Source organism: Otolemur garnettii, unplaced genomic scaffold (genome assembly GCF_000181295.1).
Source record: "Otolemur garnettii isolate 467f Iridium unplaced genomic scaffold, OtoGar3 scaffold00185, whole genome shotgun sequence".
Lineage (NCBI taxonomy): Eukaryota > Metazoa > Chordata > Mammalia > Primates > Galagidae > Otolemur > Otolemur garnettii.
The window spans coordinates 1,566,713-1,585,575 of record NW_003852580.1 but is presented as its reverse complement, the minus strand read 5'-3'; the positions used below and the strand labels follow the sequence as shown (position 1 = coordinate 1,585,575).

At 52.4% G+C, this 18,863-nt stretch overlaps 1 protein-coding gene across 8 annotated transcripts in view; it reads right to left on the bottom strand.

Moving 5' to 3' along the window:
- BANP (BTG3 associated nuclear protein) overlaps positions 1–18,863 on the bottom strand; it is a 95,403-nt gene that overhangs the window by 22,384 nt on the left and 54,156 nt on the right. For all 8 annotated transcript variants that reach the window (XM_023507510.1, XM_023507509.1, XM_012812035.2 and 5 more), the window contains 2 exons: positions 13,492–13,731; positions 4,449–4,616 (listed from right to left, as the gene is read on the bottom strand). In XM_023507510.1, coding sequence (XP_023363278.1) covers positions 4,449–4,616; positions 13,492–13,731 — 408 coding nt within the window. The remainder of the gene's footprint in view (positions 1–4,448; positions 4,617–13,491; positions 13,732–18,863) is intronic.

The window sequence follows — 18,863 nt, the reverse complement described above, 5'->3', positions numbered from 1 at the left end:
ATATATATATGGTGGCGCCTGTGGCTCAGTGAGTGGGGTGTCATCCCCATGTACCGAGGGTGGTGAGTTCAAACCCAGCCCCAGCCAAAAGGCAACAACAAAAAAATTTTTAAAAAAATATGCAAGGAAGAATATACGTTTTCAAACTTCTATTAAGAGGGCACGTAAATGAGGCCGGGCGCTGTGGCTCATGCCTGTGATCCCAGCTCCTTGGGAGGCTGAGGCAAGAGGATTGCTTGAACTCAAGAATTTGAGGTTGCTGTGAGCCACGACGCCATGGTACTCTACCCAGGGTGACAAAGTAAGTCTGTCTCAAAAAAAAATAAAGAGGCATGTAAACAAAGTATTAAAAGCCACTCTGCCAGCTACTAAGAACCATATAAACAGATTCCCAAGTGATGTCTTTTCTAATGTTAATAAAAACTCATTTTTACAGTTCTCACATTGTTCAAAAATACAACCCATAGGAATGGCAGTCCCAGGGCTCTAAAAAGAAAAACACTGAAGATGTGATTTGTAGGGGTATGATACAAATGATTTCCAAATGTAAGATAAGAATTATGGACATTACCACCTGTTCAGTAGCTTGCTACAAGTGTCCAATGTGAAGATGAATTCCAGGCCACATTTCACATTTGTGCTGACAGTAAAGTCTAGTGCGGAATACTGCATCAGTTACACATCCACGGTCAAGAACAGTCCAAGAACCACGCAAGCGACTGGAGACGGGGTGCCCGGGGGGAGCCCCCAGAAGGCACTGGGCCACCCTGTCCACTGGAAGGCCGAGGGGCTAAGACACGGCCCAGCCTGGCCTGGCTCTCCCAGCATCCCGAGGTCACACCACAGGAAGACATGTGTGGGCAGCAGTTTCAGAGTACTGGCCCTGCATGACCCTCACATGCTGCCACTGCACAGACCACCCACCTAAGGGCTTCAACTCCCCCACGAGACTTATGGGGAAAAAGGCTGAATTATATTTTAAACAATAAAATCCAGCCATCTTACACTCAAGCACATATATAATTACGCACAGTATTGGGCCAGACAGGAGGGTGTGATATTGCTGATTTTATACTCTGATCTTTAAAATCCCTTGAAACTCCTGCTTTTATGGTTTGTACTTAGCTGGCCGTGCTAATTCAACTAAGCACACTGGCTCACCTCAGTGTCTCATTCACAGCATTTAAGTTCCTGTTCTGTCTGCTGACGACTGGGAAGTAAACATGACAACCCCAGCTGGGATCACTGCCAATTCCAAATGAACGCAATTCTGGCTTAATTACATTTTACTGGAACATTTCTGTCACCAAAACTGCCTTAAAAATCACATCAGCTTTGTTAGGACAATAGCAGTGGTGAAAAGAACATGACGTGCCATGAAAGCTGTGTTAACCAGTTTGGTGAAAATATTTCAAATGGGGCACACTGTCCCCCATGATTGCATTAATGTGCACAGCTATGATTAAATAAAAAATAACAAGAAGGAAAGAAAAGAACATGACCCAGAGTCCCTTCACCTGACCATCTACTTCACTGCGTCTAATTTAGCCAATGTAAAGGATTTTAAGACAGAGAACATTTAAAACAACTGAGGTTTACAAAGTGGGGTATTTTGAAGCTAACCAGGAAAGCCAGCTCCAGACCCGTGAGCAGGCTTCCCGAGAACCCACAATGAGGCGCGTGTCTGAGTTTCCGGCAGTGGCATGAGACTGGACACAAAGCTCAGAAACTCAGACCTGTTTCTTCCTAGAAAAATAAATGCCCCAAAGCCACAGGAATTCTGCTATGCTGCCCACCCTCTCAGGGTATCTAAAAAGCCCTGCTTTAAACCTGACCCTCACCCCTAGCCAGGCCTGTTTGTGCTCACACCCACCCAAGCACCTGGGGCAGAGTCCATCCTCTGACCCCCAGACAATGAGGGCCCATCACCCGGGAGAACACGGAGAAGCTCCCCCCCAGCAGGGACAGGACGTGCTACTGTGAAAACGGCCCATTCTTTAGGCAGTGAAAGGCTACGCTGGACTCTCACTCTTCGGAAGCCAGTCGGGCGGCTGAAACCTCAGGGTTTCTCAGACAATCCATCCACGCAGGGGCCCACCCGGGCACCCAGGCACTGAAGACGTGGTGCTGGTGGGGGCTGTTCACAGCCCACAAGACACCAACAGCACCTGCACTCACAAACACAGCATCTCAGAAGAATCCTGACATGTTTATAAACAAACAAAATATGCTAAAGAAATCCAACTATTATTAAACTGAACTCTGCCATTCAATTGAAAGAAAGACTCAGAACTAGAAGAGAAACCAGCAGTAAGGAAGTAAATGTAAAAATAAGGCTAAACCACAAGCTACCTGAAGACAGAGACGTACCGGAACTGGGACTCGAAGCATCTCCATCTCCAACTGCAAAGTCGGGAGGGGCCCACAGCTGTCCTGGGAGCTACCCATGCAGTTGACACCTCCACCCTCAGATGGTCTGGACTGGCAGTGTCAGCACCACACAGATGCTCCTTAGAAATGTGGGGTTCCAGGCCACTCCCCGAGGGCACTAACCAGAACCTGAATTAATGTAATTCCAAGGGCATCCACCTGCGTGTCGACCTTGAAGATGCTCTTCTCTGTGCTATCTCCCGCCAAGAGGCCCTGACTACACCCTAGCACCTCCAGAGATGGGGATACACCCCATCTCAAAGCAACCACCCCATGGACGAGAAGAGCTGTGCATTCAGCAATGCTTCTCTGTTCGTCCAGAACATCTATGGAAAGCTAACCCTGTGCCCAGGCATGTGGACCCCAGGAAGAAAACAACAAAATCCCAGATGGGCCGTGTCTACCTTCCAGAACCTTCTGTCCCTCCCCTCTGAGGACCCTCAAAGCCAGTCTGCTTTTCTACTGATGTACCACATCCCAGGCATTTACTGGATTGTAACCAGACCTAGGGGAATCCGAATTTCTAGCTATTGCCTCTAACCATTCCCACACAAGTCCCACAACCATCATGAAAGCCTGTCTCTGAACAATCTTTTAAGTGGCTCCAAACATCACCACTCATGGTCATCATGAGTCAGATGCGCAGAGCTGGACGCAGAGAGCCTCCACGGCTAAAGCCCTGAGACCACCTGGACTGCAACAGTGACGGCTCTTCCGTATCTGCGCCTCACAGACCCTCTGAGGCTATATTTGCAGCTATGAAATTTCCTCTCATTATCTGTACGCCTTCTAGAGCTTTTAGTACCCTAATGATGTAGACCATTATGTCCAACAGGGGTCAAGTCGTATAGTGAGAGCTTCTTGCTCACTAAAGTCCCTGGCAAGAAACTGACTTATGTTGAGAGTCCCCACTGGACTCCATTTCCATGGCCAAGGACTGCTGTGCACACAGCTCCCAGCAAATGCACAGGACCCACCCCAGGACCACCTGCCACCCTCTCAATTCCCAAGGCAGCTTTCTCAATCTCAGGCCAGGCTCCCAAGAGCTTCAATACACACCACTCGAGAGAGCACAGCCTTAGGGGCACGACTTGGGTGGCCAACCGCAGCCAGCACCTCCCACCTTCAGAGCCCTGGCAGCGGCCAGGGCTGAGTGTCTGGTAACTACCAAAACAACTGAGAGAGCTGCTTCCTGAAGCAGGCTCAGGATGCCGAGAGCACTCCAGGAGATCTGGTCTGTAGCTTGCAAGGCTTCCAGAACAAAGAGCTCTGGCCGACAAAGACCCCACTCAGAAGAGCTGGCCCTGCTCATGGCTGCCCCTGGGTCCTGACCCCAGCCCCAGCCAGAGCTCGAGTTCCCGGAGCCACTGCCAAGGGAGCTAGCTACTGTGGGAGTTTAAAAAGATTGTTTTAAGTCAAATATTTATTCGAATATTTTGAGATGTCTTTGGTGAAAACCGACATAAAGTCACATTGTCATTCCCAGGGAAAAACAATCCTTCCAGCAATGCCAGAGAGGTAACTCTAAGAGGGTTATTTTTCCCCATTATCTTAGGCCAGAAATTCAAAATAAGAATAAAAAGTAGGAAAATGTAGAACCCACTCCAACCCTTCATCCGTGGTCACCATGCAAATTCCAATAACACAATAATGCTATTGTTACTGGATTACACTGAGTGTGAAGGAGCTCCATGCTCAGGAGCCGCCAGACGGCAGGGTAAGAGGCCATCTGTGCTTCACGCACACCTGTCCAGCACCCGACCGAGCCCCTCTGTGGCTCAGACCTACTAGAAAACCTCCCAGGTGGCCCAGTGGGGCAGGTTGAGCCTCAAGCTTACAGGACAGAGGTTTTCTCCCTGTAAGATGAGCATGCGGAATGAAGCCTCCCCTTCACTAGGTTCCTGTAGATTCTGAGAGCCAGGCCGACCTCACTCTGCACCATGCCCCTGAGAGCACGGCCACGCAGGTTGCACTCAAGCTGGAGACGGGGGCCCAGCCCCCACAAGGCACAGCCGTACCTGAGGCACTGTAGGAAGAGGAGGACGGCGTTCTCCGTGAGAAGCTCTTGACCGCCAGGCTCTGGCCCCGCTGTTTCCGCCGCCACGCCGTCCGACACTTGGAGTCAATGCTCTGCTTGATCCGATACCAGTCGGATTCTGTGATTCCGAATTTATAGAAAAGGTGGCCTACAAGAACACATCGCAAACAGCAGCTGTGAGATAAGAGACCTGCTCGGGCTCAGCTGACAGAAGCGACCTGGACACAGAACGGGGTGCTTGCTGGGGCCGCACCTGCACACCAGACCCCTGACTCCTTGCCCCTTGCAAAGGATCCAGAAAATCACATGTCCCAAGATGGGGTATAAATACTAAAATATAGTCATACATTCTTTCCATTTACCTAACCTTTAAATAACCTCAACATGAGGAGAGGGGCAGCAGGTATCCTCACCGAGGTCCCCAGCCTCTCACCCTCCAGCTTCTCTGTCGGCCCCAAATTCACAACAGCACTTAATGTCCAGAGCACAGAGTCAAGGATCCCAACAATTTAATCGAAACTGGCTTTCTGAAACCTCAGCTCATCATCCCTCCACTTCATTTGTATCTGCTTGGCGGCCTCCCTCACCTCCTTCAGGTCTTAGCTAGACATCACTTCAACACCCCACCTTCGCCGCCGCGCCCTCACCCTGCCTCCCACGGCTGGGCTGCCCACAGTGCTGCTTTCACAGACCCCGCTCACTCCCCAGCATTCAGAGACCCCAGCTACTTGGGAGTTTGTGTTTGCTCTTCACCCTACAAACAGCAATCTCTGGGTCTCTGTCTTGTCTGCCCCTGCAGGCTGAGCACCCGGAACATCTCAGCACCTGGTAAGTGCTTGCATGTTTACTGGACGAATGGTGATCACAATCAACCTTCAGACATTTTTCCATTGCTCCCCCAAGTCCAGTGCATGCCTGTGTAACCCGCGAGGCCTCCTCTCAGGCTGCTCACGCAGGACACCCGTTGTGAGGAGCAGGGAGCCCTGCAGGCCCAGCTCAGAGGGCACACAGCCTGCACTACTGGGGTTCAGCCCACTCACTGACACCCACAGTTAGTAATCAGTCACATTTACAGAGAGTCCCCAAACATGACTGATCAACATCCAGAGACCCTGGCTCAACAAGGAAGAAACCGAGGACCTAGGAGACCCTGGAGCGCGGGGACAGGAGGGGCAGCCTACTTCTCAGCAGACTACAAGGCCCCTTCTCTATACCACATGACAGTAGGAATCAGTGATCACCAAGCCAGAAATCATAAGAAGTCCTCTTTAACACTGACCTCTCAGGCGGGCTCACACAACTCCAGTGGTCAACAGGAAAATAAATGGATGGAATTCAAAATTGTAAAAACAAAAAGATTAAGCTGAAAACTTCCTGTTTTGACTACTAAGGGCACAGAGTTTGGACCATCTGCTGAGAGTTAAATTACTGTCCAAGCCATGAAAATCTGTTCTTATTGAGACCAAAATACTAGAAATAATCAAGACAGAGGAAGTGTTTGTTTTAACTATCATATTAAGTACCAAAAGTACCCTGGACTCTGGAAAGATCCTTCTTGACACTTTCTGTGAGCGCGTCTCAGGGCCTCTCTGGCTGTGAACAGAATGACAGCCAGAGAGCCTGCACTCCAGATACAGGAAGCCAGGCTGTGGGGCAGGACCCACAAGCTCAGGACGAGCGACAGCCCAGAGTGGTGCATCCTCATGAGTAAAAGGGAACCCTAAACAAAGCAGCCGCTCTGCCTTCCGTGGCTCTTCAGGCCATCTCTAAGGTGATCACATAACCATCATTCCATAAGCATCACTGACCCATTGTTATGGGCTGGGACAGCCCTGACATCTGGGCCAGCTGTCAGCTCAGTGGGAGGAGAGCCAGCTGCCCAGCAGCTCGCACGGAAGCCCACCTACACTGGGGTCTTCCAGACAAGGAAAGAGACAGCAATCACACAGGTCCAAGCACATGTCCATAACCATCTCCTGTCTTCACACCTCTAAGCGCAAAGAAAAACACCTCTAACTACCCTACTCAGGGATTAATGAAACTGTACAAAATTTTAAAACTTGTTATTAATGGAAAAGAACATATAACATGCACTATGTAAATGCACATTTTCATAATTAAGTGTTATATGTGTTCCACACACTATATATAAATACGCTACGTAAATAACACATGGGTTGCTTGCAGGAATACAAGAAATGAGCAAAAACATTAACATTTCCATTCGACTTCGTAACATTCAGTTTGCCAGCTCAAATCCTGGCTCATATCACACCCCACACAGTGGCACACGACCTGTCTGTAAGTTCTCCCGAGACCTCGCCTCACAGCAGCTTGGGGCCCCGCCTGACGGCACCACAGGACACCACCCAAGGGACCAGCAACAAAGTATCTCCTACTCAAGGAGCTGTGGGTTTGGGAGAGAAGATCCAACAGGTGGACACAGCCCAGGAATCACACTGCCCCCAGAAACCTGCCGCCAGTCCACCAGCTCTGACTCCTGACCTCCATGCATGCCCTGGCCTCGCTGCTTCCCCTAGCTTTGCAAGAAGCTTTCTAGACTTTACCTTTTCTGATAGCACCAAGAAACCTCAGCTTGACAAGTCGGGTAGGAAAAATCTTACAACGACAGATCAAGAGATGACCCTGACCCTAACTGTCATGTTACACTTGTAGGGGAATTTCTCTCTTATGTTACCTGGCACACATTAAAAAAAAAAAAAAGACTCAGGACACAAGAATGCTGTTACCCTCACTTCAGTTTTCAGGCAAAAACTATAGAAAGAAGTGATTTGCACACATCAGGTCAGCAACACAGAGTGAGGCCCAGCGGGGGGAAAGGAAGCCGGGCTGTGCAGGCCCCAGCAAGGCAGACACGGATGCACCCAGCTCGTAAGCCGTGTGCCCCTGAGCCTGAGCACGAGAGCCCTCTGGGTAGGAGATGTGCTGTCACTGTAAGTGACAGTGACATGTGCAGCATTTCCAGGACACAAAGAACAGAAGCCACCCAGCCTCTGGTGATCAAGGCACATGATGAGGCATCTGTCACATCTGGGGAGCAAACTATCCCATCTCGCCTTAGTCCACTTTCAGCAGGCCTGTCCCCACCACCTCTGCCAGAGGCCCTGGCAGAAGCAAGAGCCAAGACCACACTGCCCTCCACCCTCTTCCTGGCAGCGCCCCATCACTCTGAACTTCCCAGTCTCCAGAGCCCCTGTGACTGGCACCAGTGGTTCAAATCACAAAACCAGGCTCCCGGCTCTCATATACGGGCCTCTCAGAGAGTGTGTGAGGCACCGTGGGAAGCAGAGATGGTGAAGGCGAAAGCAGCGTCCCTGGTGGGTGGCAGGAGGCTTATCAGTCAAGAGCGATGAGAACACTGCCACTGCTAATGTAATCTCCAGTTCACAGAGAGAGCAAAGCAGATGAGTGCCAAACAATTTATTTCTTGAAATTACAGACTTGACTTGATAGCGCCAGCCTGGAAAAGCAGAAGGAATCTATGACTCTCTGCCCAAGGGAGGTGGCAGATCTGATCGCTCCCAGATCTCTGTGATCACTCTGGGAACCCCCACACCCAGAGCCTCCAGCCTCCCAGCCACCCCAGCCACATTCTCAGCATTGAGGTCACCTGCCAAGGAGGGGCCTCCAGCTGCTCTCCACTCCCTGTCCTGAGCCCGAGCTGATTAGAACTTCTGCACACTCAGTGTCCCTACAGACATACACCTGCTCCTGCACTGCCTGCAACCTGCCCGTAAGGGCACGGGTAAAGCAGCCTCACCCTGTCAGCCCACAGAGACCTGGACTAGAGACAGCACTGATCACTGAACCTGTGTCCTGTGTACTGGGTTGAACAATGTCGCCATAGAATCCATGACCTTACGTGGGGTCCTTGCAGATGTAATAAGCAGTTTAAGACAAGGTCACACTAGAGTACAATGGGCTCTAAATCCAGTGACCGGGTCCCTATAAGGAAAGGGGGCCCAGATGACAGTGGAGACAGAGTCAGAGTAACAAAGCCACAGGCAAAGGCCAAAGACTGAGCAGCCAGCCACCCCCAAAAGCTGGGAGAAGGAGAAACCTTCAGAGGATGCGTGGCCCTGCCGACACTTGACCCCAGCGCCCCTGAGAGAACTGAGGCCACCTGGGCCATGGCAGTTGGGTATGGCTGCCCCAGGCGCCTGATGACAGCCTAAGAACCACACTGGGCTCAGAGAGACCCGTGGGAAGGAAGCTGCAGATTTGCCCATGGCCTTCTGCTGGGAAATGCCACCTGTGCTGGGCGGGAGAATTTAAAAAGAGCCGATGGTGGTTGTCTTTGCATATGTGAATCTTACTCTGTCCAGATGAATCCGACTTCCCTGACTCACACTAGCACTCTGCACCGGTGTCTGCAGAGATCGGGGCGACCTGCCCTGATGTGCATTCTCACTCCACTCCCAGTAAGTCCCAAGTTAGTGATGTGCTCTACCGCCTGGCTCAAGGAGAGACTTACATGACGGTCCATTAGTAAAACTGAGAACTAAGCCTGCGTTCTCCGTTCAAACACAGGCGGGGGGGGGGGGGGCACTTGTATTCTTACATCATGTTTCTTATGATAATGTTCCAAGGTTTTTTATGTTACAATAATGCACAGCACACCCGAATGATTTGGTTAGCTGTCTAAATTCTCGGGACAGGAGTGTCAATCCTTGGGAACCCTAAGAAAACCAACACCCAGAAAAGCAGATTGCACTGCTCCCCCCCCTTTTCAAATAAACTTGTTCCTTCATTTGGAGAAAGTGGTACTTACAAATGTTACCTCTGTATGTTTCAAAATACAGATCTTCTTTTTCATAGAAAGGAAAAAACTATTTCTGCTGACCAAAGGAAAGGAAGAATGGAAACCCTCTCCCTGGGGAGCACTGAGGTCGCAGATGGCTGGGAGCTCTCGGGGTGGCAGAGACAGGACCATGTGGCAGAGGCGGCTCGCAGAGGCGGCTCTCACTGCCGACGGAGCCGAGGTCTGGGCAGTCTGGTCCCTGCTTTGGTTTGGTTCAGTTTGCTCTTTGTCAACAATCAGCAATAGGACTAAACTGGGCCAAAGGGAGAAAAGGCAAACGAATACTCCAGGTAAATGTGAACACCAGGACTTCAACCTCCACAAGGTTTTGTGGACACAGGTGCACCTGGCCTGGAAGGCGGGAAGGGGTCTGTGCCTGTGTCCCCCACACCCTCAGAAGGGCCTGGTGAGGTGGCAGGAAGGCCTTGCTTCACCTCCCCGCTGCCCTGTATGGTGCTCTCATTTAAAACCCAATCACCAGGCACAGGGCACGCATCAAGGGCTGGCCCAGGGCCCAGAGTGGGCACCTGCCCAGAGGCTCTAAGATGCCGCCCACCTGGGGTAGGCAGGGCAGACCCCCTCCCCGGCCCTGGTCCCCACACTGTCTAAACATAGGCCTGGCCCTAGAGCAGCCCCCAACACAGGAAGGCCTGAAACACTCACCCATCGGAAACCGTGGCAGGCAGAGACGTGGCCCTTGGGTGCTCCCTGCCCTGCAGGCCCCCTGGACCCGCCTACACAGCGCTTTGTTCAAGGACACAACAGCCATATCCACATGGCTGCCCACCCTCTGTGGTGACAGAGCCTTACAGTAGTACACAACACAGCCAGGCCCAGCTCCTTGTCACTCCCTGCTGGTGACACTAAGCATCCAGGGTCTCAACCCAGGATCAGGGTGGGTGCCACCGGCTCAGAGCCACAGTTTGAGTCTGGGAGACAGTCTGCACTGCACCAAACCATATCCTCTGATGGCCCTCCCCGGCCCTATACTCCCCACAGTGGCTTCACCTGTGCTAACAGTGGGGCCACATGGGCTGCATGTGAGGGGCACGTCACACTCCCATGGGGATGCCCTGAGGATGGGCACAGGCTCTCAGATTTCTGAGATACTTATTCATTGTGAAATTACATACAGGGATGTCCAACCTGTGGCCCACGGGCCGCAGACAGATCAGACTGCTTTCGCTTAGCAGTAGTGTCAGTACCATGGGGGGTGGAGACCTCTTCTCTGGTTCACCAGCTTTTGTCAGAGTCCATATTTAATGTGAGGCCTGAGAAGACTCTTATTTTTCCAATGTGCAGAAAAGGGCTGGACAGCCTGGACGTGTGACAAACACACCACGCTGAGTCGGGAGTTCCTCTGAGAAAGCCCACAGGTTCCCTGCCCACGTGACACACACTGGCTGCCGGCACAAAGGGCTGTCTCCATCCGCAGGAATCCTCAGGGGCCCACCCACAGCCTGCGCCAGAACCCTCACAAGCCCTGCCATGTGGCCTTCAATGTAAACACAATTTTTCTGCTGTACTTCAGAAGTTTATGATAGTGAATTAGTCACCTGAGACAAATGGGCTATCTACCAGAGCGCCCAGCAGCGTCAGCGAGCTTCCGAGAGCCTGTCAGGCCAAGCCTCACTGATGTCTGCAGAATCCCCAGCCCCTCCACATGGCACTGTTCACAGGCCGACTGTCCTGAAAGCCAGCCCAGCCCACAGTCCTGCCCAGCACTCTGCTCCGAAGCCCAGCCCTCACGGGACATCTCCACAGTGCCCGCCACAAGAGCAGGGATGGACAGCCGTCCCACAGGAGCTCTCAACCAGGGCAGCTCCCAGAGGCAATACAGCACTGGCAGGATGCCCACTGCCAGGGACAGTGCTCTGAGCTTGCCTGGGAGCACAAGGAGGCAGGCCTAGGGTGCAGGGTGTGTGGATAGCCTGGTGGGCCCAGTCAACAACCTGGGCCTCCCTGGAGGACACCCCTGAAGTCAGTGGACCCCAAGGAGACAGCAGCCCCAGATGCCAGGCTGGATGCTCCTCTCAAGCCTCCTGACAGTGAGAAACTCGTCACAGCTGAGAGGGACAGGCGTCCAGGGCCTGCCAACTGCTCTGTCCCACATAGCACCTTCCACCACCCTACAGACTCCCCCACGCCCACCCACCACCCTGCTATGCTCCATCACCTCTCAGGAACATCCTCTGTGCCCCGCTCACACAACAGATCACAGTCTATGCCCAGACTTTTATTCCAGATCAGGTCGACCACCCTCCTCCACACCTGCCACCACCCTGTTAACCCCTAGGGCAGTGGTTCTCAACCTTCCTAATGCCGTGGCCCTTTAATACAGTTTCTGTGGGTCGTGACCCGCAGGTTGAGAACTGCTGCCCTAGGGGAAGGACCCCTTCCCTGGAACACCCCTTCTCAGACCACACGCCACTGGCTCCTGCAGCACCCCTCCCATCCATCCAGGCTGCCCTCTTCAGTATTACAGCTGCTCGTGTATGTCTGACTGCACTCTCGGCACTGGGCCTGCTGCCCTGTCTGTGCATCCCAACAGCACTCTTCATGTGGTCCCCCAAACACCGCACATGCCGCTCATTGCCAAGCAGCCCCAGGATATTTTGTTTGTTTGTTTGTTTGGTTTTTTGAGACAAAGTCTCACTCTGTTGCTCTGGTAGAGTGCCATGGCATCATAGCTCATAGCAAATTTCAACTCTTGGGCTCCAGTGATCCTCTTGCCTCTGTTTTTCTATTTTTAGTAGAGCCAGGGTCTCGCTTTTGCTCAGGCTCCAACTCATGAGCTCAAGCAATCCACCTGCCTCAGCTTCCCAGAGTGCTGGGATTACAGGCATGAGCCACAGCCTCATGCTTTAAGGCTAGAAGCCCGTCATGTGGTCACCTGCACCCATTCAAGCAGGGCCCATGTGCTGGGAGGGCCTGGCACGCCACATTCTAAAGCAGGGCTGCTGGCTCGGCTCTGAACCTGCCCTGAAACACTCTCTGTGTCTACAGGTTACTCTGCTTCCCGTCTGAAAAGCCAGCGTCTGCTGCCCACACAGGTGGTCTTCCGTGAGTCAGTGACACCAGGGTCCACGGCAGGTGCCCATTGAGTCAGACAGCAGTGACACAAAACCTGGGCCAAGCCTTAGGACAAGCTCCAGCGTTGTTAGGAAGACAAGCCACCATCCCACTCCCGTGTGAGCAGGGCCTGGCTCCACTTTACAGCAATTGCCTCAAAATTCTGCAATTAGTACAATACCTTCAGTCTTAGCCAAAGGTCAGCGTAAGCTGCCACATGAAAAGATTCTCACCATTTTTGTAATTAGCTCTTGAAAAAGTTAGCCTTTGTTTTTCTCTTAACACTAAGAAAAGTTTACAGGTCAGCGGCAGGGAACTTCACCAGGACAGCTAGGCCCCTCCTAGTGGACTGTGGACACTGCTCCCCCATTTGCTGAGTTGGATTTCACATGGGCCTGCAGCAACCGCCCCCCAGAGCTGGGCTTCCTGGCATGCTACTGAAGCCCTGTGCTGGGGCCTCCTGCCTTTGCTCCCTCTATCTCACGTCTTACTAGAAGCCACGTCAAATGGCTTCTGGAACAAGGCAGAACCCTTGGAACCAAAATCCCAGCATGCGAGTGCCAGGCCAGAGCATGCAGAGGCGTGCACAGGCCTGCATCCACTCCAGAGTCACCAGCAGGGTAACGTGGTGACGACCTCCTCGAAGAGGAAGAGGACTGCCCTGTGTTGGGGTTTCTGGGGAGCCCTCCTGCTTCCCTTATACCTGGTGTGGCGGCCGAGGCCAAGCCCTCTCTGGAAGGAAGAGGCAGGCCGCATCCTGCCTGCTCCCTGGGGAAGCCAAAGGGAGTCTGGACAGATGCTCCAGGCATAGGACCAGGAAGAGCCTGCTCTTCCTTCCCCTTCACCTCCTGCTCCAGAGCAGCCTAGGATGTGAGGGTCAGTTTCGGAAATCCCTAGAGTCCCTAGAGAAATATGTCCCGCCATCTTTCTCAACTGCAGGACACCAGACGACAGCGGCCATGGGGAAGGCTCAACTCAGAGCCCCCACTTCCCATGTCTGGCATGATCACTGAGGCCAGCATCCCCCTGACAGTGAGGATGGGGTCCCAGCCCTACCCACCGCCGACCCACCCGCAGCCACCACAAGCCGCCAGCTCCAGGCCCATAAAGGTGCAGGGCCCACACTTACAGCGGATGCCGTAGATGGTGAGTGGGTCCAGCTGTTTCTTGCCGTGCTTGCCCTGGCCTGAGAGGTTGGACACGGCCTGCACCTCGCGGTGGAAGAGGTAGTCCAGCAGCGTCAGCGCCATCTTCTCGGCTGTGCGGCAGTTGGTGCTGATGTGCAGCATGTCGGAGGGGATGATGGCACAGCGCACCCGCATCTCGGGGTTGTTCTCGTCACCCAGCCACGTCCCATTGGGGTAGTCCTCTGGAGGGGAGAGAGCCACGGGTACGGTCAGACGCTCAGCTCAGGTGGCCCCACGGTGCCGGAGCAGCCCCTACCCGACATGAGGAAGCCCACGGGGCCCACCACTGACAGAGACCAGACACAATCCTGTCACTCCCCTATAGCCAGCCCAGATTGCTCTCAGGCCGCGCAGAAAGCTGAGCGCAGCCGCTGTGCTGTGCAGACACCTGGTCCTGCACTCAAGGCCAGACCCTCTGGCAAGCTCAGCCAGCACTTGGGGCGTCTACGCAGCTGGGGGTGTCCACATAGCTGGCCCCATCCAGGGCCTCCTGCAGCTCTCACAGCCTGACCAGGTGCAGCCACCAGAGTGTGCCCAGGGGTGGGATCCCTGTAGTGCTGGGGAGGCCACCAGATCAGAGCAGGGCACAGGCCCCAGTTCATCCTCCAACCTGGAAGAGGCACATCAAATCCTCTACTCCCAACACCTGATTCTCTTCACAGCCCCTACAGGCTAAAGAGCTTTAAAAAGAAAAAGTTTAAGAACTGTGTTTGTTTCAAGCTTTGCTGCATCTGGAAGGGAGTCAGCAGCAGCCCACGTGGCATACCTGTCTCCAGGACGATGGAGAGCAGTGGCCATCCCTATCCCTAGAGGGTCCCGCACACTGACACGAGGGAGACCAAGGAGCCCTCTGGTCACACAGCCTGGGTCAGACCAAGGAGCCCTCTGGTCACACATCCTGGGTGAGACCAAGGAGCCCTCTGGTCACACAGCCCGGGTGAGACCAAGGAACCCTCTGGTCACACAGCCCGGGTGAGACCAAGGAGCCCTCTGGTCACACAGCCCGGGTGAGACCAAGGAGCCCTCTGGTCACACAGCCCAGGTGAGACCAAGGAGCCCTCTGGTCATCCTCTGCAGGACGGAGGGTGGTCGGGTGTAGCAGGGTCCTGTTGACTCACCACTGAGTCCCGCCCACCTCCGTGCTCTGGACCTTTCTTCCTGTCACCCTTTCCTGTGTGGGGGCCTTGCCTCTCCCTGCCCTCTCACAGCTCACCAGTGACCCTGGAAACACTTGCTCCTCCTCCTGTGGCCAGACACTCTTCCTTGCCACACACACCACCTGTGGTTTTGCATTTTTCCATATCCCAAAGGCTGCTACTAACAGGAGGACACTGAGTCTTGTGTCCAGAGCAGGTGTGCAGGAGGTGGGGGAGACGTAGGAGCGGGACCTCTGGGACCCCAGACCAGGGAGGCCACATGTTCCCCCTGCTGCTGTGGGACTCCCAAGGACCTGCTGACCTCCTGCATCACTGGACATGCCCGCTGTCCTCAGCACTGACTCTGCTCTGGACCTCCTCACTCTGTGCCCAGCTGCCAGCCATTTCCCACAGAGAGATATACTAAGATGGCAGCCCCAGCAGGAGCAGCCAGGCTCGCCATGTCCCCGGTGCTCACGGTCTAGCCTTTGCCTCTGGTTTGCTCAACAGCAAACACTTAGATGCAGTGTTCAAGCATGGGAAGCGCTGGCACTGCCTCCACCCTCAGTGGGGCACAGGGCTGACCTATGGGAAGGGGGGGGTCCAAGTGGAGGAGAGAAGAGCCAAGCACCCACAGGAGACAGAGCTGTCCCAGAACAGGGACCCTGAGGCAGGGTGGGACTGGCCACTGCGGCTGGGAGTGCTGCCTGCAAGCCCCACACCCTCCCGGCTCCCTCTGAGGCCAAGGAAAGGGTGCCTCTGAGCAGGCACTCACTCTGGGCTTCCAAGCTGGACTCTATGAGTGCTTTGGCCACTCTCAACCTAGAAAGTCTCTCTGGTTCATCCTGAGGTTGACAATGTGCAGTGACTCGGCAAACATCACCTTCAGAAAGCCTCCCCGTCAGGCAGAAGAAAGCTCCAGGGTGATCAGAAACCAAGAGAATTCACACTGCTTAGAAACTCAGAGGCTTCCCAAATAATCTCCCTGACCCTAAAATGGTACCAGGTGAAGGTGCCCTCGAGGAGGGTCCCCTCCCCTGCGCACTGCCCTGTGTGAGGAGGTCTCAGCAAGGTCACAGGGCAGGGAAGAGTGGAACCGACCCAGAAGCAGGTGCTCTGGACCACAACAGTCCTGCCTGCTAGATAAGGCCGCATGTCACCACCACTGACCGCATGCACTTATTCCCAGACTCGGAACACGGCACCCAGCGCAACAAAGTCACATCCAGTTAGCTCCCCGCTCAAGCTCAGCCAGTGCTAGGCAAGGTTTTGGAGAACAGTCATAGACATGAGCTACATTTTCCATCTGCACTAAAAAGAAATTTTCATCTGGCTTCTATAAGGGCTTGTTCAAACTGACTGTGAATCTCAAGAGCAAAACAGTTCACAGAAGGAAAGAAAGTGTTCCAACAGTGAACAGTGACACAGAATAAATCTACACAGACAGAACTTGCTGGGCAAGTGAGCAAAGGTCACAGCCACGTGGCCGTTCAAGCTGCCGTACCACACACACATCACAGCTCGAAGGCGTCCAGTGCCAGGACATGGGGTGATCATTACTGCCAAAAGCTCATTTCTTCCACCTAACGTAGAGAACAAGAACAAAATATTTTATTGTTGGGTTGGGATATGCCAGGATCTGGGGGCAGAAACACCTGTACAAATGAAGCTCCGTGTGCCCTCTCTCATCCACTGGCTAAACGTCTAGCAGTCTTGTGTAGAGGTTCAAAGCCTTCAGCCCCACCACGTGCTGGTGGGCACTCAATGAATATACAGGATGGGGAGGGGCCAGAAAGATTAGCGGGGCAGGGGTACACCCACCTCGCAAGCCTTGTGCCTGGAGGGCAGCTGTGAAAACCAGGTGGCCTCCCCAAGGTCCTTTCTGTAAAATCAGAGGTTTCATAATTATGTGACATGGAGTTTGAGAATTTTAGAATTCTGTAACACTAACATTTCACAAACTACAAAGGACAGAAACTACTATCTAGAGATGACTCATTGCATCACTTTCTGCTTTGTTTGGCTTTGGTTTAGGGTGGGCTATTTTACATCAACAATTCTATTATAAAGACTTCACCTGTGATGCTTAAACTTTTTTTTTTTTTTTTGAGACAGAGTCTTACTCTGTCACCCTGGCATCATAGCTCACAGCAACCTTAAATTCTTGGGCTCAAGCAATCCTCTTGCCTCACCCTCTTGAGCAGCTAGGACTATAGATGCCTGCCACAACACCAGGCTAGTTTTTTATTTTTAGCAGGCATGGGGTCTCCCTCTTGCTCAGGCCCGTCTCGAACTCCTGAGCTCAGCAATTCACCGGGCTCAAACTCCCAGAGTGCTAGGATTACAGGCGTGAGCCCACACCTGGCCTCAAACATTTCTTAATTTGAAAGAAAACTTACCAATAGTGCAAAAGCTCCTGTGATTCTGGGGTTGTGTGGTCACTCCAGCTACCTGTCCACACTCTCCACAGCTGAGCTGCCTCCACGGGCAGTGTGAGCAGAGGGACAAGGTCAAACAGCTACCCAGCTGCACCACAGCCCAGAACTCACCTCCTGCCCAGCCTCCTCCCTCCACCACCCTGCATGCAGGGAGGCAGTGGGCAAGTTCATACACAAATCTCTGGAGCGCTCAGCTCCTCCCACTGACCATTCTCACAGACAACCTGCAGCCTCACCACCGTCCTCACATAGAGTCTCCCCATAAGTCACCCCACTAACTGGGCTGTGCAACATTCATGAGACCAGTTCCTGATAAACATTCAATCATGACTGAGGTACAATCCTTCCCCATTAAAACTAAGTGCCTGACATTTTATATGTGCAATTTGTGCAGTTTTGTAAGCATTATTAAATGTATGCACAGCAAGGATTCTAATCCCTTTGTTAAGAATCATAACTAAATCTCTTCATTCATTCAGAGACCTCAAGCTAGGTTCCTTTCGGTCACTTACTCCTCTAACTTGGTTGGCCTTAATTGTGGAGTGACCCGGCCCCACACCTTCTAGTCCCAAACCCACCAACAGGGCCAGCCAGGGTCGTTATTATTCAAATGCGGCTTATGTCAGAACAAACAATCACCTAAGTAAAAATTTAGCATAAAATGATACAGTACCCTTGCAGTATAGGGAATTGATTCCAAATTTGATATAAAACAGCATGTCTATTCAAACACGCCGTTCAGAATTCTTAAGAAATGACCACCTTGAAATCTGTGTCCCTCTAAATTTCAGGCACTTAAATGCTGACATAGAAGGGTAAGCACGAGGTGTCCCCTTGAAACCAGGGCTCGTGGAATAGGAACCTAAGCTGAAAACTAGCCGGCACCTCCACGACCTCCCCCATCAATAACGCCTCCTCCCTCCGCGGAGCCCTGCCCGCTCCACCTCTCCCAGCCCAGCCAGTGTTCCAGGCTCACTGGGGGAGGCCACAGCAGGATCACACTATGTCTCACCCCTGGTGTGTCATAAATCCACAGAGATGTCTAGCAGGTGACACCACCCCAGAGCGACAGTAAATCAGATACATGAGACACTGATGGGTCCCCTCCTTTTCCAACATTTACATGAACAGCAATCACGTGAAGACGACCTCATGTGTCTCCATATAATCTTCCCCAGACCACTGTGTCCGAAGAACACGGCCCAGACATTTCAGGGCATCGACACCCTGCTGAGATACACATTCCCAAGGACAGCGTTGGTGAGATAGATTTATTATAAAAATGTTTCCTCCTAAGGGAATGAGAAAACAGTGGCTCTGAATTATGACCGCTTCTTCAAAATAAAGTAAAATTTAATTTTGGAAAATTTCTCCAATTTGCCCTGATCCCAACAACCTGTACTGTATGTTAAAGTCACATTTGGTGGAAATAATCAGTTTTAAAAGTGGTTATAGAATTTCACTCAAAGCCATTGCCAAAGAAGGATGCCTTACACGAGAGTATGATTTATGTTTAAGGAACTTGAAATCATGTACGAGAAATTCTGTGTGGCCGGTGCTCCCCTCTCTCTCTGGGATGCCACTCACTACTCCCCTTTTTCTTCACCCCATCTTCTCTCCTCTCACTCTGTGCTTTCTGCTCCTTTCTCTCTCTTTTCTCATCTCTTCCCTTTCTCTAATATAAAATAAAGTTACACTTTTACATCCTAAAACAAACAAACAAAAAAAATTTTGTATTTT